Below are 22597 nucleotides of genomic sequence, written 5' to 3'. Positions count from 1 at the left end.
GCAATTGGAAGTTCCTCTAGGAATACTCATCAGGCTACTGTAATCTGACTTTTATTATGCTCTTCCACAAATATGCCTGAATGTTCCAATTTCAGAGACTCCCTTTAATTGGCCATCCATCCTCAGATATGTTGATTGTCTCTGTCCCATTGAATTTAATCTTTCCCAGTCTGCACATGACCTCTTCCACATAACTCAACACATTTGTGGATCCTCATCATGCTTGCTGCACCATAAATGAGTATGTGTATCAGTGGTTACAAAATAAGAATATTGTGTGGAGGACACCAAGTCAGATGTCTTTCATTGTGCACCTTTGAAACTTACCATGATGCTTGAAATCTATGATGATTTGTGATAATGATCTTAAGGTCATCAAGTAGTGGGGCATAGATCCATTGAATATGTAAAGTTGGAATGACCCGAGACTGTCCAGCTGGTTGCAATTTCCAGGTTGTTAAGTGTCATTCCAGACACCAAAGTTTCAACTGTCTCGTGTGAACTTCAATATCCCAGATGCAGAAACTCATAGAATTGTTTTGTTATCATTAGAAAGAAGGGGTCTCTGTGTATTCAAGATGCTACTAAAACATGAGATTTTGTTTGTTTGTTTGTTTTTGTTTTTGAGACAGGGTTTCTCTGTATAGCCCTGGCTGTACTGGAACTCACTTTGTAGAGCAGGCTGGCCTTGAACTCAGAAATCTGCCTGCCTCTGCCTCCCAAGTGCTGGGAGATCATGTTTTAATGTTTTAATAAACTCTCAATACTGAGGGCAACATAATACTCTTACCCAGTGATTTCTCATGAGTTAAATGACTTTTGTAATTTTTTAAATCAGTGTCAAATTATGTAATGATATGGATTTATTCACTGTAACATACCACTTTGTCTACAGTGTAAATTTTCTAAATCTTTCTGAATTTAGTATCAATGTTCAAATATAATGCTTTGGCTTGGAGTAAAGACTTTCTCCTCTTTTTTTCACTACTTCAAAATGATTTTCCGGAACACTTTAGGGATTTCTAAACTGTACATAAACATGTACCTCATCTATTGTTCATAGGCTAGTTCATTAAAACTTCAGTCTCATTATTTGTAAAGATGGACTCACACATGATATTAAGATGAAGACAATACCTTAGTAAAGGCAATTACTGAGGATTTTTTCCAGGATGAATGTTCTAGTATATGCATAGTATTACTGTTCTGTAAATTAACAAACATAACTCAAATGAAATTTATTCCTTGGGGTATATAGAGTGGAGTGTTAAGGTACAACAGAACAGGAGGATACCACAATGATATGTAGTATAGGTACCACTGCTTTGAGGGTTATTGAAGTTTGGTTGAATAAAGGGTTTTAGTATGAGTTAAGAGCCATGCAGGGACACAACCCTGTGGATAATGTCTGTCACTGACAACTTTATAGCCATATTTTCATTTATTCTTTGGTGGACATTTCTCTCATCCATTCTTGATTTCAAGAAAGAGAACAGCCTGATCTCTCAGGCTCGCAAATACTCTACCTTCTGTTTGTATGGAGCCATTTTAATTAACCTAGTACTATAATGGAAGTAAGCCTGGAACATTAAACACAATCTTCCCTCTTTTAGTTAATACAAATGCAGTCTCTCTAATACAATGATTCAAATGTTCTTAGTGCAATAGCAGCATCACATAATTCAAAGTATTCTAATGGAGGCAGACTCAACCTGGATACAAAGGAATGGTGTTTCAGTCCTAAGACCACTGGAAATAGATGTTTTCCTATGGTACTAAGCAACCCACATGAGAGGGACATTTTCTACGAGATGATTAATTATTCTACACACACACACACACACACACACACACACACACACACACACACACACACACACCTATCCCAAGTGGAAACAGAAAGCAATCAATTCCAGTTTGTTGAAATAGTGAGCTTTATTGGAGTTATATACAGGACTATGGACAAGGAGTTGTTGACTAGAGCCAAAGAGTTTTAAAGAAAGTAGAAATTCTGAAATGTGAAAACATCATATGGCACAAGATGTGAATCCTGGACATTATTAGGAAACTGCATATCTGGAGGCATATTTACAGGATAAAGAACATCCTATCTTGGTGGTTCAAATTATCAAATCCATTTTCAAGAAGTACAATATGTTGTGTGTAATTATTAAAAAACAATCCATGCTAATGCTGGCTATGCTCCAGTCACAGTCTCCCTGGGAGCCGTAAGTCACAGTCTTCCCTGTTTAGGTTCACCTGCCTCTGAAATGCTTGTATCTTTCCAGCCATCTGCCTTCTGTGGCTAGCTGTCACAAATCCTCATAACCCAATAAAGTCAAAACAGCAGAGGCTCGGTATTTACCACTCAGATTTATATCAATAAATTCTCAACCCCACCAAATGCCCACACACAAAGAACTCAAAACTCACTTGATATATATACAAGCTACACTCCTAGATGGAGCAAATTGCCTATATTATTCTATAGCTCTTCTATGATATCCATAGCTACCTGTGACGCTTTCAAGCCATGTGGATCAGGTTCATCTTCCTCTCTGATAAGCTGCATCTTGTCTCTTCATCTCTGTCCTCCCTTCTCCCTCCTTTTATATCTCTGCCCCACTCTAAAACTCTCAGCCTGCCTTCCTTTTCTACTGCCAAGTCTCTTCAATGCTCTAGCCTTATCTTGCCTGCCCTCCTCTGCATACAGACAGCAGTCTACAATTCCCCCCTTTCTGTCCAATTAAGTGGCTCTTTTCTCACAAATAAAAATTGAGCACAACTATTACCACCCTCTAATTTATGAAGTATATGACACACCTAATGCCCAGTCCATCATTTTTGTCAACTAAATAAAGCACTCTGCCATCTATTTATCCTAACTTAAAAAGGCTTATAATTCCACACCTTTGTGTCCTGGTTTAGCTTGTATACTATCTAAAAACCATCCTCACAAGTCTATATCATCTTTCTCAGTGCTAAACAGCTTGGGTTGGCCATGAGACTACAATCAGTCTTCAATCCTGCCAGAATTCTGAGAGTGACAAAATATTTACCTGAAAATATAGGAAGCCTAACACAGCTTCAAAAACTGAAATAAACAGTAGAGACCACTGCCTTCCTATACAATTCTGTTTTTCAACACATTGGAGCATCAAATTATGGCTGTTTGGCGCAGGGTCATCTGATAGACCTTTGGAATGCAGAATTATGAAGGATTGGTTTATCCTGTCTTGGCAAAGATAATCAGTCGACTATTCCATATAGTGTGCCCCTTTTTGGACAGTAATTTGTCTGTAGATGAATAGGCAATTTATGACCAGTGGCTACCTTGCCACAATGTACAACCTCACATAGATGCTCAGTTTCTTCTTTGAAACCAAGAATGGCATGCTGTCACAAGCAGATATGTCTCAACAACAAATGATTAAATAACATTAAATGTCACATTCTGTGGATTTCTGACATTATTGAAAACTATATCTATGCAAAGTAATGTGGATTGTTGTCCTTTAACTACTCTCAGCTATTTCTAATTAAAATATCTTGAAAACACCCTAACAATTAACTCAGAGCTATGAATTTGCTATCTGGCCCTTAGCTTGTATGCTTAATCATCTAAAATCAGTTTGTAAAGGCAATTATAAAAGGGCTAAGTCTAAGCATTATAGTCTTAACATTTATATATCAATAGGAGAGATTTATACCAATGAAAACCTTAATTCTGTATCAAAATAAATTCTGTACCAATGTAAGAAATTATAACCTCAACTTAGTCACAATTATAAAGATTTTTACCAAATGAGGTAATGGCTACACAATCAATTCTAGCTATTTCCTCCCAGTTAAATTATGATTATCTCTAAATTCTCCAGAAAGACAACCTTAGAATAACCACCTCCAGACACCCAAGCCAAGGGAATTGGGATGACAACTCTTCATAACTATTTCCCGCTGAATATGGATATTAAGATATCATTAAAGAGCAGGGGAAGGATAGGGAAAATGGGGGAGTTGGTCGGGCCTTAAGAATGCCATACCAACAACTGTTATTAGTCTCTGATGTCTGCATTCTGACTGGATCCACCTGAAAATCCATGACATCAGGAGGTCAAACAGGTTAGTCCACCATGTCTGATGATGAATCTCACCAAAGTTGTACCTTCTGCAATATACAAATCTCAAAACAAAATTTAAGTATCATCAAGATATCTGTATCGGTTGCTTTAGGATGTACAGACTAGGTAGAATGAAATTCTGCAATTTGAGCATGTGAAATACAGTCTTTTTATGAGCCAATTTTAATAATAACCAATCATAAGTCTTCATTTGTGCCATGTGAAGGATGGCACAACGAATGTTTAAATTTTTTGTTTGATTCTCTTGAATCTAGTTCTTCAGTGGGCCTCCCTCTATCATATCTGATGCTTATAACTCTGGAAGGTATGTAGAGTCTAATCACCTTTTCTAAAACACAAAGACAACGCCTTTCTCCCAAATCAATCACCTTGCCCTTTAGCCAGGAACCAGGAAAACTTTTAGCTTGACCACTCTCTCTGAGGAGTAATAAAACAACCACAAAACTCAAAATCATATTAAGCCAAAATTCCCGTGGAGCCCACGTTCAAAGAATATGAGTTACCTTGAATGACTTTAAAGCTTCCTTAAAACATTTGTTTTCATGCAATCTCTCTATTATCCTAAGAAACATTTTTGCTTGCTGTATAAACCTATTCTCAGGCCTTTTCCTTAATTTGTTGTGTCAGGATATATAACCCAAAAAACCCCACAGAGCCCACATTTGAAGAATGAGTTTTCCTGCAGACTTTATTATACCATATTTGAAGTAAATAAATCACACTTCTACGAATATCAGCCTCGAGGAAGCAGACAGTTTCAACCAATTTGCTCTCTGCCTGGAGCCAATATATTTTTCCCTGTACTACTTCCGAACCACATGCGGAATTCCACACGTGATATGGGCAAAATCTGTATTTTTATCTAGCTTTAAAAACAAATAAACCAAACTTTAAACTTATTTCCTACGATTACCTGCTTCTAGGAAGCAGGCATCTTTAACTCTCTGGCTTTCTGTCTCAGAGCAGTCATCTTGTCTCTTTTCACAGCAGGGGACCTCAGAGCCTGTGAACCAAGTCTGCCCCAAGTTTGTTTAAGGTTCAGTGCTTGAGCCACCATGTGACTCCTCCTCTCGCTGAGAAACCACCTCTCCCCTCCTTCAAGATGGGCTTCCCTGGGTGATCAATCTGAGAATTCCTAAATTAATAGTAGATTCTCACCTCCCACGTGGATCACCATCTGTAGAATATAATTATTAAAAAACAATCCATGCTAATGCCGGCTATACTCCAGTAATGCAGTCTCCCCTCCCTTGTTGGGAGCTGTAAGTTGCAGTCATCCCTGTTTTGGTCCACCTGCCTCTGAAATGCTTGTATCTTCCCAGCCACCTGCCCTCTGTCGCTAGCTGTCACAAATCCCCATAACCCAATAAAGTCAAAACACTAAAGGCTTGTTATTTATCACTCAGATTTATCAATAAATTCTCAACCCCACCAAATGCCCACACACAAAGAACTCAAAACTCATTTGATATATATACAAGCTACACTCCTAGATGGAGCAAATTGCCTATATTATTCTATAGCTCTTCTATGATATCCATAGCTACCTGTAACACTTTCAAGCCATGTGGATCAGGTTCATCTTCCTCTCTGATAAGCTGCATCTTGTCTCTTCATCTCTGTCCTCCCCTCTCCCTCCCTGTCCATCTCTGTCCCCACTCTAGAACTCTCAGTCCACCTTCCTTTTCCACTGCCAAATCACAGGGTCTAGTCTTATCTCTTGCCTGACCTCTCCTGCATACAGACAGCAGTCTACAATAACATATCTGAGTTTTTCCATTTGAGATAAATATACAGAATGGTATTGGCTTTATTACTTATTTTGAGAGGTGTTATTATCCACCTTAATCAGTTTCCCTTTGTAATGGATTAGTTCAGTATCCATGAAACTGTTACACAAGTCCACGTTCTTTGGGCTTTCTTATTTTGTCTTCATTATGAAATATTTGAGGGTAAACAATTAAAGAGTTACAATGAAAAATTTCATTCAGTGTCACATTTTCAGTGTTTCTCTCAGCATAGCTTGTAAGATTTGAACATAAAGACTTTCACAAGTTTCTTGTTTTCATGATAATTCTCTGTGTGGAGCCTCAAGTATTGCAAAGAATATTGCTTGGATAAATCACATGTCATTTTTTTTGTCTGTTGGAAACTTTTTCCCACTATAAATGTTCAGATATTTTCTTGGACCTGCAATACAGGTAAAGACCTTTCATCTTACATTAAGTTTGTGAGGTTTCTCTCCAATATGTATGCTCTGGTATATTCTTGGTATAGAATTTGTCTCATTCACTTCATTTGTAAATTTACTGTATGTATTCTCTGATGAGTGTGAAGACTACTTTTGTGGCTAAAGAATTTACCACATTCACTACATATGTAAGGCTTCTCTTCTGTATGAGATCTCTGATGAATACTAAGACTGCATTTGTGGGTAAAGCATTTGTCACATTCATCACATTTGTAAGGTTTCTCTCCTGTATGATTCCTCTGATGACTTACAAGGTAGCCTTTGTTGGTAAAGCGTTTGTCACATTCACTACACTTGAAAGGTCTTTCTCCCGTATGACTTCTCTGATGAATACTAAGACTGCATTTGTGGGTAAAGGATTTTTCACATTCGTTACATTTGTAAGGTTTCTCTCCTGTATGAATTCTCTGATGTCTTCTAAGATTGGATTTCTTGATAAAAGACGTGTCACATTCATTACATTTGTAAGGTTTCTCTCCTGTGTGAATTCTCTGATGAACTCTAAGATCACTTTTGAGGGTAAAGCATTTGTCACATTCACTACATTTATGAGGATTCTCTCCTGTATGAATTCTCTGATGAAAAATAAGACTGCATTTTTGGGTAAAGCATTTGTCACATTCACTACATTTGTAAGGTTTCTCTCCTGTATGAATTCTCTGATGAATAATAAGACTCCCTTTTTGGGTAAAATATTTCCCACATTCACTACATTTGTAAGGTTTCTCTCCTATATGAATTCTCTGATGACTTTTAAGTTCACCTTTAGTGGTAAAATGTTTGTCACATTTACTACATTTATAAGGTTTCTCTCCTGTGTGAATTCTCTGATGACTTCTAAGGTCACTTTTGCGAGTAAAGCATTTGTCACATTCACTACATTTGTAAGCTTTCTCTCCTGTATGAATTCTCTGATGAATAACAAGACTACACTGGTGGGTAAAGCATTGGTCACATTCACTACATTTGTAAGGTTTCTCTCCTGTATGAAGTCTCTGATGTCTTCTAAGATTGCATTTCTGGGTAAAAGATTTAATACATTCACTACATTTGTAAGGTTTCTCCCCTGTGTGAATTCTCTGATGAATACCAAGATCACATTTCTTGGTGAAGCATTTGTCACATTCTCTACATTTGTAAGGTTTCTTTCCACTATTGGTTTGTTTCAGCATGAGCTTTTGTTTAGAGTGAAAAACCTTATCAATTGCTGTATCATTGTGTTTTTTCTTTCCTATGTGAATTGCTTGATTTAAATTAATGCCAGAACACAAATTTAAACAGTTTATACAGTTTTTAGATTGGCAAGGTTCTCTGGTGTTTCCGGTTTCATGTCTGTTTAGTTTTGATGATTTAATAGATGTATCCTCAAGGTTAGTTTTATAAAGTGTACATTCATTGGATTTATGAATGATTTTGCCAAGCTTATGACATTTATAAGACTTCTCATGGATATTCACATGCTCATCAACAATATGCTGTGTGTCTTGAACATTCTCATATTTATGACATATGTGATGATTCTCTGAAAAAGTGTACAGATGACAGGGATTAATGGATAAGTAAGACAATGTTCCATGTTTGCTGATGTTTACTAATGTGAATTACTAATTATCAAGGATAAAGCTTTCAAGAAAGGCCTTTCTTGTTTCACAGCCATTACAAGGATGATCTAAAGACCCTGAAACCTCATCTATCAGAAATGACAGCGTACAGCAATAAACTAATAATTCCTAAATACTGTACTTTGTAAAAGGTAGGATGAAAGGGTGATTGAAAATTACAGAAAAGAGCTCTCTGTAGAATTATATAAACAATGTTTCTCAATTCTCTTATTTACGTTTTATAGCAGAGTAACATTGTGTATCTTTGGTCAGCTAGAAATTCATTATGTAATCCACACTGGCATGGGATTCACAATATAAAGACCATACTGTGTCAGTCTTAACTATAGAGATCACATGTTGAAAAGTAAATAAATAACAACAAAATTCTCACAACCCCTAGCAATTCCTCTACTTAAAAGCCTCTGCAATTTTAAAATTCATAATAAAGTGAAGACTTTAATGCAAGAGTAAAATTAAAATTAACCAATTGGAACAGCTGATTAAAATAGATAAGAGGTTTAGAAAGAGCACACAGAATATAACACTGGTTCCTCTTCCAAAGAATGGAAAGAAATGTAAAGGAAAAACAATGAAAAATTTATGTTGGTAACCAGAATTTCCCTTATTTGGGGAGTCTCTAGACAGAAAGTTTATGTAAACGCACAATTGGAAAATTTAAAGAATGACGCAGGAATTCTACATGAAGAGTATTCTTACCCACAAAAAATAGATTTCTGTAATTCTCCAGTGTCACATTCAAGTACAATCTCCTCTGAGCATGGTCAAGACATTCCCATTCCTCCTCTGAGAAGTCCACAGCCACATCCTTGAAGGTTAACAGACCCTATAATCAAAAACTATCTGTTTATCATATAGTGCCAGACAAAAGTGTTTTCCTAGGTTAAAAAAAAAGCCCTAAGGATATGAGATATTTTCTGACAAAGATGAAATATGGCAAAAAGTCAAGGACAAATGTCTTTTAGAAGTGCTGTAGAAAATGCGTCCAAAGGTAAGGACTGCTGCTTTTGTAAATACAATGTATACAATTACATACTATATTGCTTACATTTATAAGGTCTCTCCTCTTCATGAATTTTCTGATGTTTTCTAAGACTTTATCAGCAGATGAAGGACTTGCCATCATCACATTATTTGAAAATGTGTCTGCAGTTTAGAGTCTATAATCCAAAGTTGTTTCCCAGATCCTGCCTGAAACTTCACAACAGATTTTTCATTCCAATTTTTGAAATCCAATGATCTCTTCTGAGCTCTACAGGCTGGAGGAATACACAGCACACATGCATACATTCAGGGAAATGTACCAACATAAATAAAAGAAAACTGAAATTTAATTGTATGAAAAGATCCTATCTAAGATAGTCCTATTCTTTATTGTATTTTCTATGTCTCTGAAACAGGATGACATAATAGAATCATAGTCAGTAAATCTTTACAGGATACAACATACACATTTGAGGCACAGTTGCAGGAATGTACCTTTGTAAAGTATGGGCTGCTATCAAATAGAATCCCAGTGTCATATCACATATGGTGAAGTTACAATGAGTAACACTGGGCTTCTAAATATTACAACTTTCAGCCTTGCTGAACTATGGACACTATATAAATCCTGTCTGCAGCTGAGACTCACTTGACACAATCCTAAAATCCTCAGCTGACTTCCTAAGGCCTAAGTACAATGCAGTACCTTTTCTATAACAAAAAGTTTGAATATAAAATGCAGAACTGTTGGATGATTTAAGAATCACAGTTTTTTCTTTAAACATAAAAGAAGTATATTAGCAGAGAACACATTCCTCATTTCAAATGACATACAGAATCAAGTTCTTTGTAAAGGTTATTTTATGAGAGTATATTTAAAACCATAAAGTAAATAGAAGAAAGCCTACTAGCATTTAAATTATTTAGTTTTCTCAGAGTTGACATATATAATATATATAATAACGATTTCATAAATTTCATGTGGTCTTTCACTTCAGAATAATTGGATATGTATCTGCAAATGGTGTAAGAGATGGTGCATTCAGATGAAGTAGAACCATTTTCTTAGACCAAGTTGACTTTTTAAATTGAGAGGGAATTATAGTAATTCTTCAGGAAATTTTAAAACACTATTGTTTATGAGGTTGAGTTAACTGAAAATCTGAATCTTACAATTTTAACTTTCTGTTCTTTTCTTTTCTTTCTACACCCATTGCAGCTGATTACCATGCCTGATTTCATTTCCAAAGACTTAATGCTGCACTTAGGGATTCAGAGGCAAAATGTATCATTCAGAGTACAAAACTATGCAAATTAACACTTACATATTGAAAAAAATTATTGTCAGGAAACAAGTCCTCAACATTTCAGAGTTTTTAACCCACATAATACATAGCTTGGGGTAGAGGAAAAACAGTGTGGATGGAACATTCTTCATGGTAAATAATAGAAGAGAACAAATGAAGGGGGAAATTTGGTGGCTTTGGTACCAAGGTAATACTCTCCAGGAAGTTCTTACTAATACATTCCACGTGTTGCTACACACAAATGTAGAGATAGTTGTGTTTACAATATTTCTAAAAAATGAAATGAAACAAAAGAAAAAGCAAATACTCATCTGTTCATCGACAAACTCACCATCCTGAGACTGGGCAGAATCTCTTCTATGATTTCATGTGTGAACGCCAATGATCACGATGAGACATAAAATGCCAAAAAGATATACCAGAATACTGTAATCTGCATCTCCTCTGAAACACATATGTTTTATACGAAAAGAAAGCCACATATTCCTTACATCATCTCTGCCACTAGTGAACTGATATATTTACTATTCGGATTCAAAATAGTGAGTGTATTCTAATTCTACTTTTCCATAATTTCTGCTCTTCCTGTATTGCTCAGTGATATCAGTGTCTAGATCTGTGCAAATCCACAGTCACAAGGTAGTTTCTGGAAACTTAACTAATCCTGAAATATACTTTATGTGGCACATGAAACTGTACTTTCTCATTAATATTAAAGGACACAAGTCCATCCAATGTAGAAATTAGTGATCAATACACTCTTTGAACATCATTTACAATACATTTATTCTCTTTCAGAACTACAGGTCTTCAGTCTTTGTAAATGTATGTCCTCACAGTGTTAAATCCAGTGAAAATACAATGGGACAAGGCTGCGCTTATTCCATATAAGTAAAAGATGAAAAGACTTAATTTTTATTATTGGAGGAGAACAAAGATAAATCACAGAAAACACTTTAGATAGGTTTGCCAGAGCGAGAGAACTAAAGTCTTGAATGGTTTAAATAATAAAAGTAATTTTCAAAGAAATGTGGACAGGACACTGACTGGGGGAGTACTTACCAGAGAAGCATTCATCTTTTTTCTTGTTCTTCTTTAAGTTTCTGACTCAGGAATATAGACTGGAATCCTTATTGAAATTTCACAACAAGGTTTCAAAAATTAAAAGCCAAAATTAATATAACTCCATTATAGACAATGCTAATCCATATGAAAAGACACAAAAATGAAAATAATACCAGAAAACTTGTCAAAATTCTTACAGACAAAAGAGCATGAAACAATATATTTAATATGGCAAGGAAAATGACTACAGTCTCAGGCCTTTTTCATACCTCAGTGGGTAACAGGCTCAAAACATATGTATACTTGTTGCAAAACACTAGTACTCAGGGTTATTATTGGGAACTTATCATTCAAAGACCAGAATCAGGGACAAATAGCTGGTGGGCACTAAGATGGATGCCTAAAAGTAAATAGAGTTTCATTAGCCATCACACTAGAATCCAATATCTGTCTTTGAATGGGATGTCCTTATGCTAATTGTTCTAAATGGTTCTCCACATTTTTAATTCTATAACCTTTCAAAACAGTAGCAGGATCAAATAAGTTGATGTGGCAGACCCACCTGCAGACCGATACAAGAGTTCCTAAAACCATCAGAAATATGTTTTATAGTACTGTTAGGGGATCCCTGTAAAAGGGTCAATTGACCCACAAGAGATCATGACCCACAAGTTGAGAATAACTGTTCTAGGTAATGTCAAGGCAAAGTCATCAAGAGTTGGGCATGGTAGAACTTCTCTGATGGCTGCTAAACATAAAAGGTTGTGCATAGATATAAAGTGAATCATCTCAGAGTATGCCCTTGGAATGATTCACTCATTACATCAAATCTGTCAAAATCCTATCACCATTGGAAACATCTTACTGAACATGCATATGTCTGTCTCTTGGTATTATTTCAGGAAGTTCTCAGGTTCCAAATAAGTAATAAATATGACTCCAGTGAGATCCTTCAGTCCCTGGCTGTTATGGACTTCCTCTAAGATAATAACCCTTGTAGTTCCAATGAAAGGAAGAATGTGCAACATGGGACTCATGTCATATATATATATATATATATATATACATATACATATCTATATATCTATATATCTATATATGCTCACAGACTACAATAAAAATATATGAATATATACATACATATATACATATGTTTATGCATGTCTCAAAAACAAGGACTCATTCTGAGTGTTGAAATACTATTACTACACAATGTTGTCATAACCATGATATTAGTATACATGCAACTCTTTTTATGTATTATATTGATGTATATTTCTCTCATGTCAGATAATTTTCCAGACATTTAACTGATACTTGGATAGTCTCTTTCTATGCCACTAACCCAGTAGTTTATTATGACAATGGAAAATAGAAGATGGGTGACAAAAGTCATACATAATTATTGACAATTGAAAATGAAAAGATGATTTCCAAGAAACAAGTGAAAACCAAACAATTATGCTATAAAACTAGGCCAAGCAGTGAAGAAGTGCTGACACAGTATTTCCACTGACAGTGTCTAAGGATTGGACATACTCAGCAATGAATTCTTCAATTCTTTTAGAAAAACCTGTAATAATCTTGCAAAGTGAATACTGCAGAATACAGAATGGAAAGGCATATTAGGTAGACAAACAGAAATCTGGCTTTACCTTGATACAGAAAGTAGATAAGCAAAAAATTATTTACAAAGAAAACAATTATAGACCAGTTGCAAAGATGTATATTGACAAAGAGATTCTCTCTAATGGATATAGAAAGGGAACTCAAGTTGATTTCATGTCAAGGATGCAAGACTGTTTCAAAACCTGCAAACCAGGGAACTCAAGCACAAATTATACAGTCAGTGAGTGAGACACATAACCATGTCAACATATCCATGAAAGGCCTTGGGCAATTATCACATAGGCTCACTGTGAAAGTGCTGAGGAATATGAGAACAGAAGGAACACACCTCAGCATAATCAAGATAGTAGCCAACATCCTAAAACTGTGATTACAAAATTTGAAGACTTGGTTGAATCACTTGGTTTTATACATCCCTAGGGAATATGCTGAGAAGTCAGCAGCTATGTTTTGTCTAAAAATGTCTTGGAGATGCTAGTATAGCATTCTAACTAATCGAAAGGCTACTGCACAAAAAGAATCAACATTGGATGTCCATAGATGCTGACACCTATTGCTGCAAAATCAACCTATTAGGTAAGGCGTGTCCACCAACACAATAGTTCCAAGACTATTTTGTAAGTAACTGAAGCATTTCTGGTTTAACTGAGGTCATCCCACAAAGGAAATCCATAGCTTGCATTGGAAGCTGGCCAAAAGTCAATGACTGGAAAAATTATAAGCTCAAGAAGGAAATCTATGACTGATGCACTGGTACATGTATGACTCAGGGTTTTCATTGCTGTGAAAAGACGCCAAGAACAAGGCAACTTTTATAAAGGATATTTAATAGGTGTAGTCATATAGGTTCAAAGGTTTAGTCCATTATCATCATGGCAGGAAGCATAACAGCATCCAGCCAGGCATGGTGCTGGAGGAGCTGAGAGTTCTACATCTTGTTCTGAAGGCAAACAGAAGACTGTCTCATAGGCAGCTAAAAGAAGAGTATATGTGAAGAGACTCCATGACCACTACTCATCTCATAAAGGAAAACATTTAATTGTAGTTGGCTTTCAGCTTTGGAGAAGGCTGGGAGCTTATCCCTGTCACGTTCTCTCTGGAAGGCAGTCCATTGTTGTTGAATTTCCTGCATTGGTAGGTTTTTTTTCCAATATAGATTTGTTTTTATCATAAGTTGTACTTAGTATCAAAGTAGTTATCAGTCTCTTCTTTTGTGCACTGTTGTCTGGAGTGGGTTTATTATTGGACTTTGATGTTTGAATACAAATTAAAACACTTGTCAGTCTTTATATTCATAAAGTCCTTCTCCAATATACAAACCTTTTATGACTGTTCATGCTTAATGTGTCAATAGAATAATATTTATAGTTAATATGTCATCATTTATTACAATTTTCTGTAGTATCATTTGTGTTAAAAAAAAGTATACATGGTGAGGATTCATAAATCATTCCCAAGATCATTATGTGTGTAAGACTTCTCTTGGGTATTCACACACTGATGGGCAAAATGCTTTGGGCCTTCGATTTAAGACTTGCCCATATTTACCACATATGTGAACATTCACTGGAAAATGAATACAAATAAAGCTAATAGAGATTATTACATTACTGAAAATATCCAATAACCAATTTCTGGTTATATTTGTTACTATTGGTAAACTAACAATTCTCCAGAATGACACTCTCAGCAGAGACTTCTTGTTGTTGATGAAATATCCTTTTGTGGATGATCAGAATTAACAAAAACTTTCTGATACATACCTTAACTGTGTGCCATGCAGAAGGCAAGATAAATAGATGTTGAAGCAATACTGTGTTCTGGGAAAGTAGCTCCTTGATGAATGTTGTCTTAGTTAGAGTTGACTGCTGTGAAGAGACTCCGTGTCCATGGGAACTCTGATAAAAGAAAACATTTAAGTGGAATTGCCTTACATATTCAGAGGTTTAGTCAATTACTAACATGGAAGGAAGCATGGTGGTATGCAGGCAGATGCAAAACTGGACAGGTGGCTGAGAGTTTGATATTTGGATCAATAAGCAGGAGGAAGAGACAGTAAGCCACTAGGCTTGGCCTGAGCTCATGACATTTCAAAGCCACCTGCATTGAAAAATTGCTTTGAACAAGCCAAACCTATTTCAACAACATCACATCTTCTAAAAGTACCATTCCCTATAATCTAATTGGGACCACTTTGTCTCATAACACTAGAGATCCTATATAGAATGGTTCTGTATTTTCATGTTTCTAAGGCAGATATTTAAAAATAAAGTCTTCTAGAATTCAATGAAAATACACAATACACCCAAATTTATGAGACAGAATGTAAGTGGTGGTAAGAGGACAGTTCATAGCAGACAGTGGATACATCAAGAAGTTGTAGATATCTTATAATAGCAACTTAACAGCACACCTATAAGCTCTATTAAAAAAAAAAGAAGCAATTACACACAAGAGGAATAGGTTGCAAGGAACAATCAATTGAGGCCCAAAATCAATAAAATAGAAAGAGAAAAGACAATTCAAAGAATCAATAAAAGAGTTCATTATTTGAGAAAATCAACAGGATAAACCAGTATCCAAACTAACAAGAAAATGGAGATAGAATAACCCAATTAACAAAATCAGAAATGTAACAGGAGGCATAAAAATAAATAATGAGGAAACCAAGAAATCATTAGGTCGTCACTTAAAAACTTGTACTCCACAAAATTGGAAAATCTAAATAAAATGGATAATTTCTTCAATAGATACAATATATAAAAGTTAAATCTAGATCAGATAAACAATTTAAAGTGGACTTTATTCCTGATGAAATAGAAATAGTCACTAAAAGTATCTCAAACAAACAAACCAAAAGCCAGACAGTCTTAGTACATAGTTCTATTACTTTTTAAGAAGTTTTATTCAATACTACTCAAATTATTTTACAAAATAGAAACAGAAGGAACACTGTCAAATTCATTTAATGAAGCCACAGTCAACTTAATATCCAAACCACAAAAAAATTTAAAAGACAAAAAATTAGAATCTATGGCCTTCCAATTTTCATCAGCATCTGGGGCAGACCCTCTGCCACAGGGCTTCATACCAAAATAGCGCCAGGAGGGATTGAGCCTCCCAGGAGTATGGACAGGCCTATAAGCACAGGTAGGATCACCACTGCTGCTCAGAGGAACCCACCCAGAACCCTCAGGACACAGCAACTAAGGAGCTGCCTAGGACAGAAATATTCCAGTTTCCCATCTGCGCCCAGAGCTAATCCTGTGCCACAGAGCTATATACACAAATACTGCCAGGAGAGAGCTGGTTTCACAGGAGTGCCTACACACCTGTGAGCACAGGTAAGAAAACCACTTCTCTTCAAATCCCTGATCCAAGAGGGTCCCGCACAGAACCATCAGGACACAGGACCCAAAGGTTAGCTGGAGACAGGTTCCTTCTGGGCTCTGTCTGCACCCTAGAGCTGACCCTGCACCACAGCTTTCCATACCTAAATTCTTCTCGGAGAGAATTGTTCTACCAGGAGTACTGACATACAAGCTTACAGGACAGACAAGTCACAGTCAGAGACAGCAAGACTAGCTAATACCCTAGATAACCAGATGGTGAAAGGCAAGGAACAGGAACCAAGGCTACTTGGGATCATCAGAACCTAGTTCTTCTACCAAAGCAAATGCTGGTTACCCTCTCACACAAGAAAAGCAAGCCTCTGATTTAAAATCACACATCATGATGATGATAGAGGAATTTAAGAAGGGCATAAATAACTCCCTTAAAGAAATACAAGAGAACACAGGTAAACAGGTAGAAGACCATAAAAAAGGAAACACAAAAATCCCTTTAAGAATTACAGGAAAACACAACCAAACAGGTGAAGGAATTGAACAAAACCATCCAGGATGTAAAAATGGAAATAGAAACAATAAAGAAATCACAAAGAAAGACAACCCTGGAGATAGAAAACCTAGGAAAGAGATCAGTAGTAATGATGCAAGCATCACCAACAGAATGCAAGATAGAAGAGAGAATCTCAGGTGCAGAAGATACCATAGAAAACATTGACACAACAGTCAAAGAAATGCAAAATGCAAAAAACTCCTAACCCAAAACATCCAGGAAATCCAGGACACAATGAGAAGACCAAACCTAAGGATAACAGATATAGAAGAGATTGAAGATTCCCAACTTAAAGGGCCAGTAAAAATCTTCAACAAAATTATAGAAGAAAAATTCCCTAACCTAAACATAGAGAAGTCCATCAACACACAAGAGGTCTACAAAACTCCAAATAGATTGGACCAGAAAAGAAATTCCTCCTGTCACAAAATAATCAAAACAGAAATAATATTAAAAGCAGTAAGGGAAAAAATTCAAGTAACATATAAAGGCAGAACTATCAGTATTATACCAGACTTCTCACCAGAAACCATGGAACCTAGAAGATACCAGGCAGATCACATATAGACCCTAAGAGCCTGGACAGATGTTATACAGACACTGAGAGAACACAAATGCCAGCCCAGGCTACTATACCCAAAAAAACTCAATTACCATAGATGGAGAAACCAATATATTCCATGACAAAACCAAATTTACACAATATCTTTTCACAAATCTAGCCCTCCAATGGATAATAGATGGAAAACTTCAACACAAGCAGGGAAACAACACCCTAGAAAAAGCAAGAAAGTAATCTTTCAAGAAAGCAACAATCACTTTTCCTTATTATCTCTTAACATCAGTTACCCAACTAAAAGGCATAGACTAACAGACTGGATACATAAACAGGACCCAGCATTTTCCTGCATACAGGAAATGCACCACAGTGTCAAAGACAAACAATACTTCAGACTAAAGGCTGGAAAACAATTTTCCAAGCAAATGGTCTGAAGAAGCAAGGTGGGGTAGGCATTCTAATATTAAATAAAATTGACTTTCAACAAAACGTCATCAAAAAAAGATAAGAAAGGAAACATCATAATCACCAAAGGAAAAATCTACCAAGAAGAACTCTCAGTTCTGCAAATCTATGCTCCAAATGCAAGGGCAACCACATTCATAAAAGAAACTTTACTAAAGCTAAAAGCATACATGGCACCTCACACAATAAGTGTGGGGGACTTCAACACCCCACTCTCATCAATGGACATATCACAGAAACACAAACTAAACAGAGACACAGGGAAACTAACAGAAGTTATGGACCAAATGGATTTAACAGGTATCTATAGAACATCCCATCCTAAATCAAAAGAATATATGTTCTTCTTAGCATCTCATGGTACCTTCTCCAAAATTGACCATATAATCTGTCACAAATCAAACCTCAACAGATATAAGAAGATTGGAATAATCCCATGCCTCCTATCAGATCACTACAGATTAAGGCTGGTCTTCAATAGCAACAAAAACAACAAAAAGCCCACATACACATGGAAGCTGATCAATGGTCTACTCAATGATAACTTGGTCAAGGAAGAAGTAAAGAAATTAAAGACTTTTTAGAATTTAATGAAAACGAAGGTACAACATACCCAAACTTAGTAGACGAAATGAAAGCAGTGAGAAGAGGAAAACTCATAGCTGCGAATGACTCCATAAAGAAACTGGAAAGAGCATACGCTAGCAGTTTAAGAACACACCTGAAAGCTCTAGAACAAAATGAAGCAAATACACCAAAAGGCATAGATAGCAGGAAATAGTCAAATACAGGGCTGAAATCAACCAAATAGAAACACAAAGAACTATACAAAGAATCACCAAAACTATGAGCTGGTTCATTAAGAAAATCAACAAGATAGATAAACCCTTAGCCAGACTAATCAGAGGGCACAGAGAAAGTATCCAAATTTAAAAATATCAGAAATGAAAAGGGAGATATAACAACAGAAACTGAGGAAATTAAAAAAAAATCATAAGATCCTACTACAATAGCCTATACTCAACAAAACTGAAAAATCTGGATGAAATGGACAAATGAAAAAGTTAAGGCAGAGTCAGATAAACCATCTAAACAGTCCCATATCCCCTAAAGAGACAGAAGCAGTCATTAGTAGTCTCCCAACCAAAAAAAAAAAAAAAAAAGCCCAGGGCCAGATGGTTTTAGTGTAGAATTCTTTCAGACCTTCAAAGAAGACCTAATACCAATACTCTTCAAACTATTCCACAAAATAGAAACAGAAGGAACTCTACCCAATTCATTCTAAGAAGTCAGAATTACTCTGATACCTAAACCACACAAAGACCCAACAGAGAACTTCAGACCAATAGCCCATATGAACATCGATGTAAAAATACTCAATAAAAATTCTTGAGAACTGAATTCAAGAACAGATCAAAACAATCATCCATCATGATCAGGTAGGCTTCATCCCAGGGATGCAGGGATGGTTCAATATACGGAAAAACATCATCATAATCCACTATATAAACAAACTCAAAGACAAAAAACACATGATTATCTATCTCATTAGATGCTGAAAAGCATTTGACAAAATTCACCATCTCTTCATGTTAAAAGTCTTGGAAAGATCAGGAATTCAAGGCTCATTCCTAATAGTAAAAGTAATATACAGCAAACCAGTAGCCAACATCAAACTAAATGGAGAGAAACTTGAAGCAATCCTACTAAACCACTAAAAATACTATCAAGAAAATTCCTCAATCTGACAGGATTCACTGTATTTAACTCCCATGAAGAAACTCACACCATCATGCTGCTTAGAAACTGTGGGTATGACTGTAGGTGTGCAGTGTGCTCCTGGTGTCCACTATGCATAAGCTATATTCAATGCTGGGTTAGAGTTTCATGATAGTAATTATCTTTGAGTCCCTTTCATTGTTGTACATGGCTCCTTCCCCATAATACTGTTAACTAACTCCAACAAAGCTCATTAGTTTAACAAGATGGACTTAATGGCATCCATATTTGGTTCTATTCTCAGTTCCCATTTTGGATGAGTACATACGTATGCACTTTGCATCTCCCAGGAAATGACCCTCATGCAACATGTGGTGACCCCATTTATTTCTTCCAAATTTCATGTACACCAGAAAATTGGTATTAGAGAAAATAGGAGTTAATTAAATTAGGGAAGATTGTTGGTTTTCACTGTTCCAGGCTTACTGCCATAGTAGTACCTGGTCTTGTAAAAAGGACTCAAAACAAGAGAATTCATAGGCTTAGGGAACCTTGAAAAAGAGCCTGCATCCTCTGCTGCATTCAAGGAGGAGGACGGAGGGAGGGAGGGAGGGAGGGAGGGAGAGAGAGAGAGAGAGAGAGAGAGAGAGAGAGAGAGAGAGAGAGAGAGAGAGCGAAAGCACCACAAGGAGATGAATGAAACTGTGTCTACAAAACTGTCAATGAGACATCACCCAAACTGGGCTATGTCTACACATGCCTCAGAACAAAGGTTTATATCCAATTATGCAGTCATGTTCCACTGAACCTCAGAACACTGCTGCCCATGGGCAAATACTGAACACTTTATGGTGTCCTTATGGCTTATTTTACATCAGAAATTCCACTCTAAACGTCCCTCAATAAAAATTCTGTTTGAAATCATGGTTAAATTCTTTAAACAATGCTAGTATTATAGATATATCAGAAAATTCATCATGAAATAAAACTCAAGCAAATGTTTTAAGAAATACCTTCAGCCTTCTAAGACGAATCGAAATATCCACACTTTGGTCTTCCTTCTTCTTGAGTTTCATGTGTTTTGCAAATTGTATCTTGGGTATTCTGAGTTTCTGGGCTAATATCCACTTATCAGTGAGTGCATATCATGTGTGTTCTTTTGTGATTGGGTTACCTCAATCAGGATGATATCCACCAGATCCATCCATTTGCCTAAGAATTTCATAATTCATTGTTTTTAATAGCTGTGTAGTACTCCATTGTGTACCACATTTTCTGTTTCCATTCCTCTGTTGAGGGACATCTGGGTTCTTTCCAGCTTCTGGCTATTATAAATAAGGCTGTTATAAACATAGTGGAGCATGTGCCCTTATTACAAGTTGGAGGATCTTCTGGGTATATGCCCAGGAGTGGTATTGCTGGATCTTCCGGAACAAAATACTCATGGAAGGAGTTACAGAGACAATGTTTTGAGCAGAAACTGAAGGAATGACCATCCAGAGACTATGCTCCCTAGGGATCCATCCCATAAACAACCACCAAACCCAGACACTACTGAGGATGCCAACAAGAGCTAGCTGACAGGAGCCTGATAAAGCTGTCTCCTGAGAGGCTCTGCCAGTGCCTGACAAATACAGAAGTGAATGCTCACAGCCATCCATTGGGTCTGCAATGAAGGAGATAGACAAAGTACCCAAGGAGCTAGAGGGGTTTGCAGCCCTGTAAGAGGAACAATAATATGAACTAACCAGTACCCCAAGAGCTCCCTGGGACTAAATCACCAATCAAAGAAAACACATGGTGGGACTCATGGCTCTAGTTGCATATGTAGCAGAATATGGCCTAGTCAGCCATCAATAGGAGGAGAGGCCCTTTTGGTCCTGTGAGGGTTCTATGCCCCATAGGGGAATGCCAGGGCCAGGAAGCGGGAGTAGGTGGGTTGGGGGACAAGGGGAGTGGGGGAGGGCATAGGAGATTTTCAGAGGGAAAACTAGGAAAGGAGATAACATTTGAAATGTAAATAAAGAAAATATCTAATAAAAAAAAGAAAAAGAAAAGAAATACCTTCAGCTTAATTTCATGTGAGCCAATCCATACAAATATCATGAAACTTTAAAGACATAATTTTGGAACAAGGCAATGTATACAAGCTCATGTGGATGCATGAAGATCATTGTGAAATACTGAGAAATGTTCAGGAAGTATTTATTCAACTCACAAATTTGACAAGTGATACAAAAATAGTAAGACTCAGAAATTTTAGACTTTAGACAAGGCAGCGTACTACAGTGAATGAAACCATACCATTATATCAATGCTTCAGGAATTTCAGTGCAAGAGGACAGTCATATTCAACAAATAGGAGAATGTTGGGATAACCCATGCATCTTATCAACTGGCTCTGAAAGTGTATTATTGTGTTCTCAGTTGTTAATTGCTGTGTTGTGGGTGCTAGCCTAGAAGGATGTGTAAATGTTTGTCCAGTCCTCACTTGCCCGCCCCAAAAAAATGCAATCTACCATGGCGGAGGAATCTCTGCAACTATGCTAATAGCTGTTTTGTATGAGAAGTAAGTGTGGCATTATAGCAAAAAGGCTGTAGGCTGAAGCTGGGGAAGGCAGGAGGAGAGGAAGAGTGAGGGAGAGTTGGGAATGACTGCTCAGGCTTTTAATGCCTGCACTGTTGTGGCAGAAGCAGGTAGCTCTCTAATTTCAATGACAGCAGAGTTTATATACTGATATCCAGCACAGGACAAAAGAACATTCTAAATGACAGTGGGAAAATGGAAGACCTAGAGCCAGAGGATGGAGAATATGCAGTGAAAAAACTTCTGAACTTTATTCCTCTATGTTCATTAGCAAAGAGTCTCAAAAGATTGAGTCCATCAGCATTTCATCAAGGCTGAGAGGGGCCCTGAGGTTGGGACTTAATTGAGTGTTATAGGCAGTTCATAG

General features: G+C 36.6%; 1 protein-coding gene across 1 annotated transcript in view; it reads right to left on the bottom strand.

The window, feature by feature from the left end:
• Positions 1-1945: 1945 nt before the first annotated feature.
• The window catches only part of LOC115029053 (uncharacterized), a 33762-nt gene continuing 13110 nt past the window's right edge, over positions 1946-22597 (bottom strand). The window contains 6 exon segments of the mRNA XM_029471263.2: positions 1946-6446; positions 6449-7915; positions 8715-8841; positions 9064-9274; positions 10638-11435; positions 14764-14898. Coding sequence (XP_029327123.2) covers positions 6355-6446; positions 6449-7915; positions 8715-8841; positions 9064-9141 — 1764 coding nt within the window. The 5' untranslated portion in view covers positions 9142-9274; positions 10638-11435; positions 14764-14898 and the 3' untranslated portion in view covers positions 1946-6354.

The sequence above is a fragment of the Mus caroli genome, unplaced genomic scaffold (assembly GCF_978045245.1).
Source record: "Mus caroli unplaced genomic scaffold, Mus_caroli_1 scaffold_18, whole genome shotgun sequence".
Lineage (NCBI taxonomy): Eukaryota > Metazoa > Chordata > Mammalia > Rodentia > Muridae > Mus > Mus caroli.
This window is presented reverse-complemented; position numbering and strand designations above follow the sequence as displayed.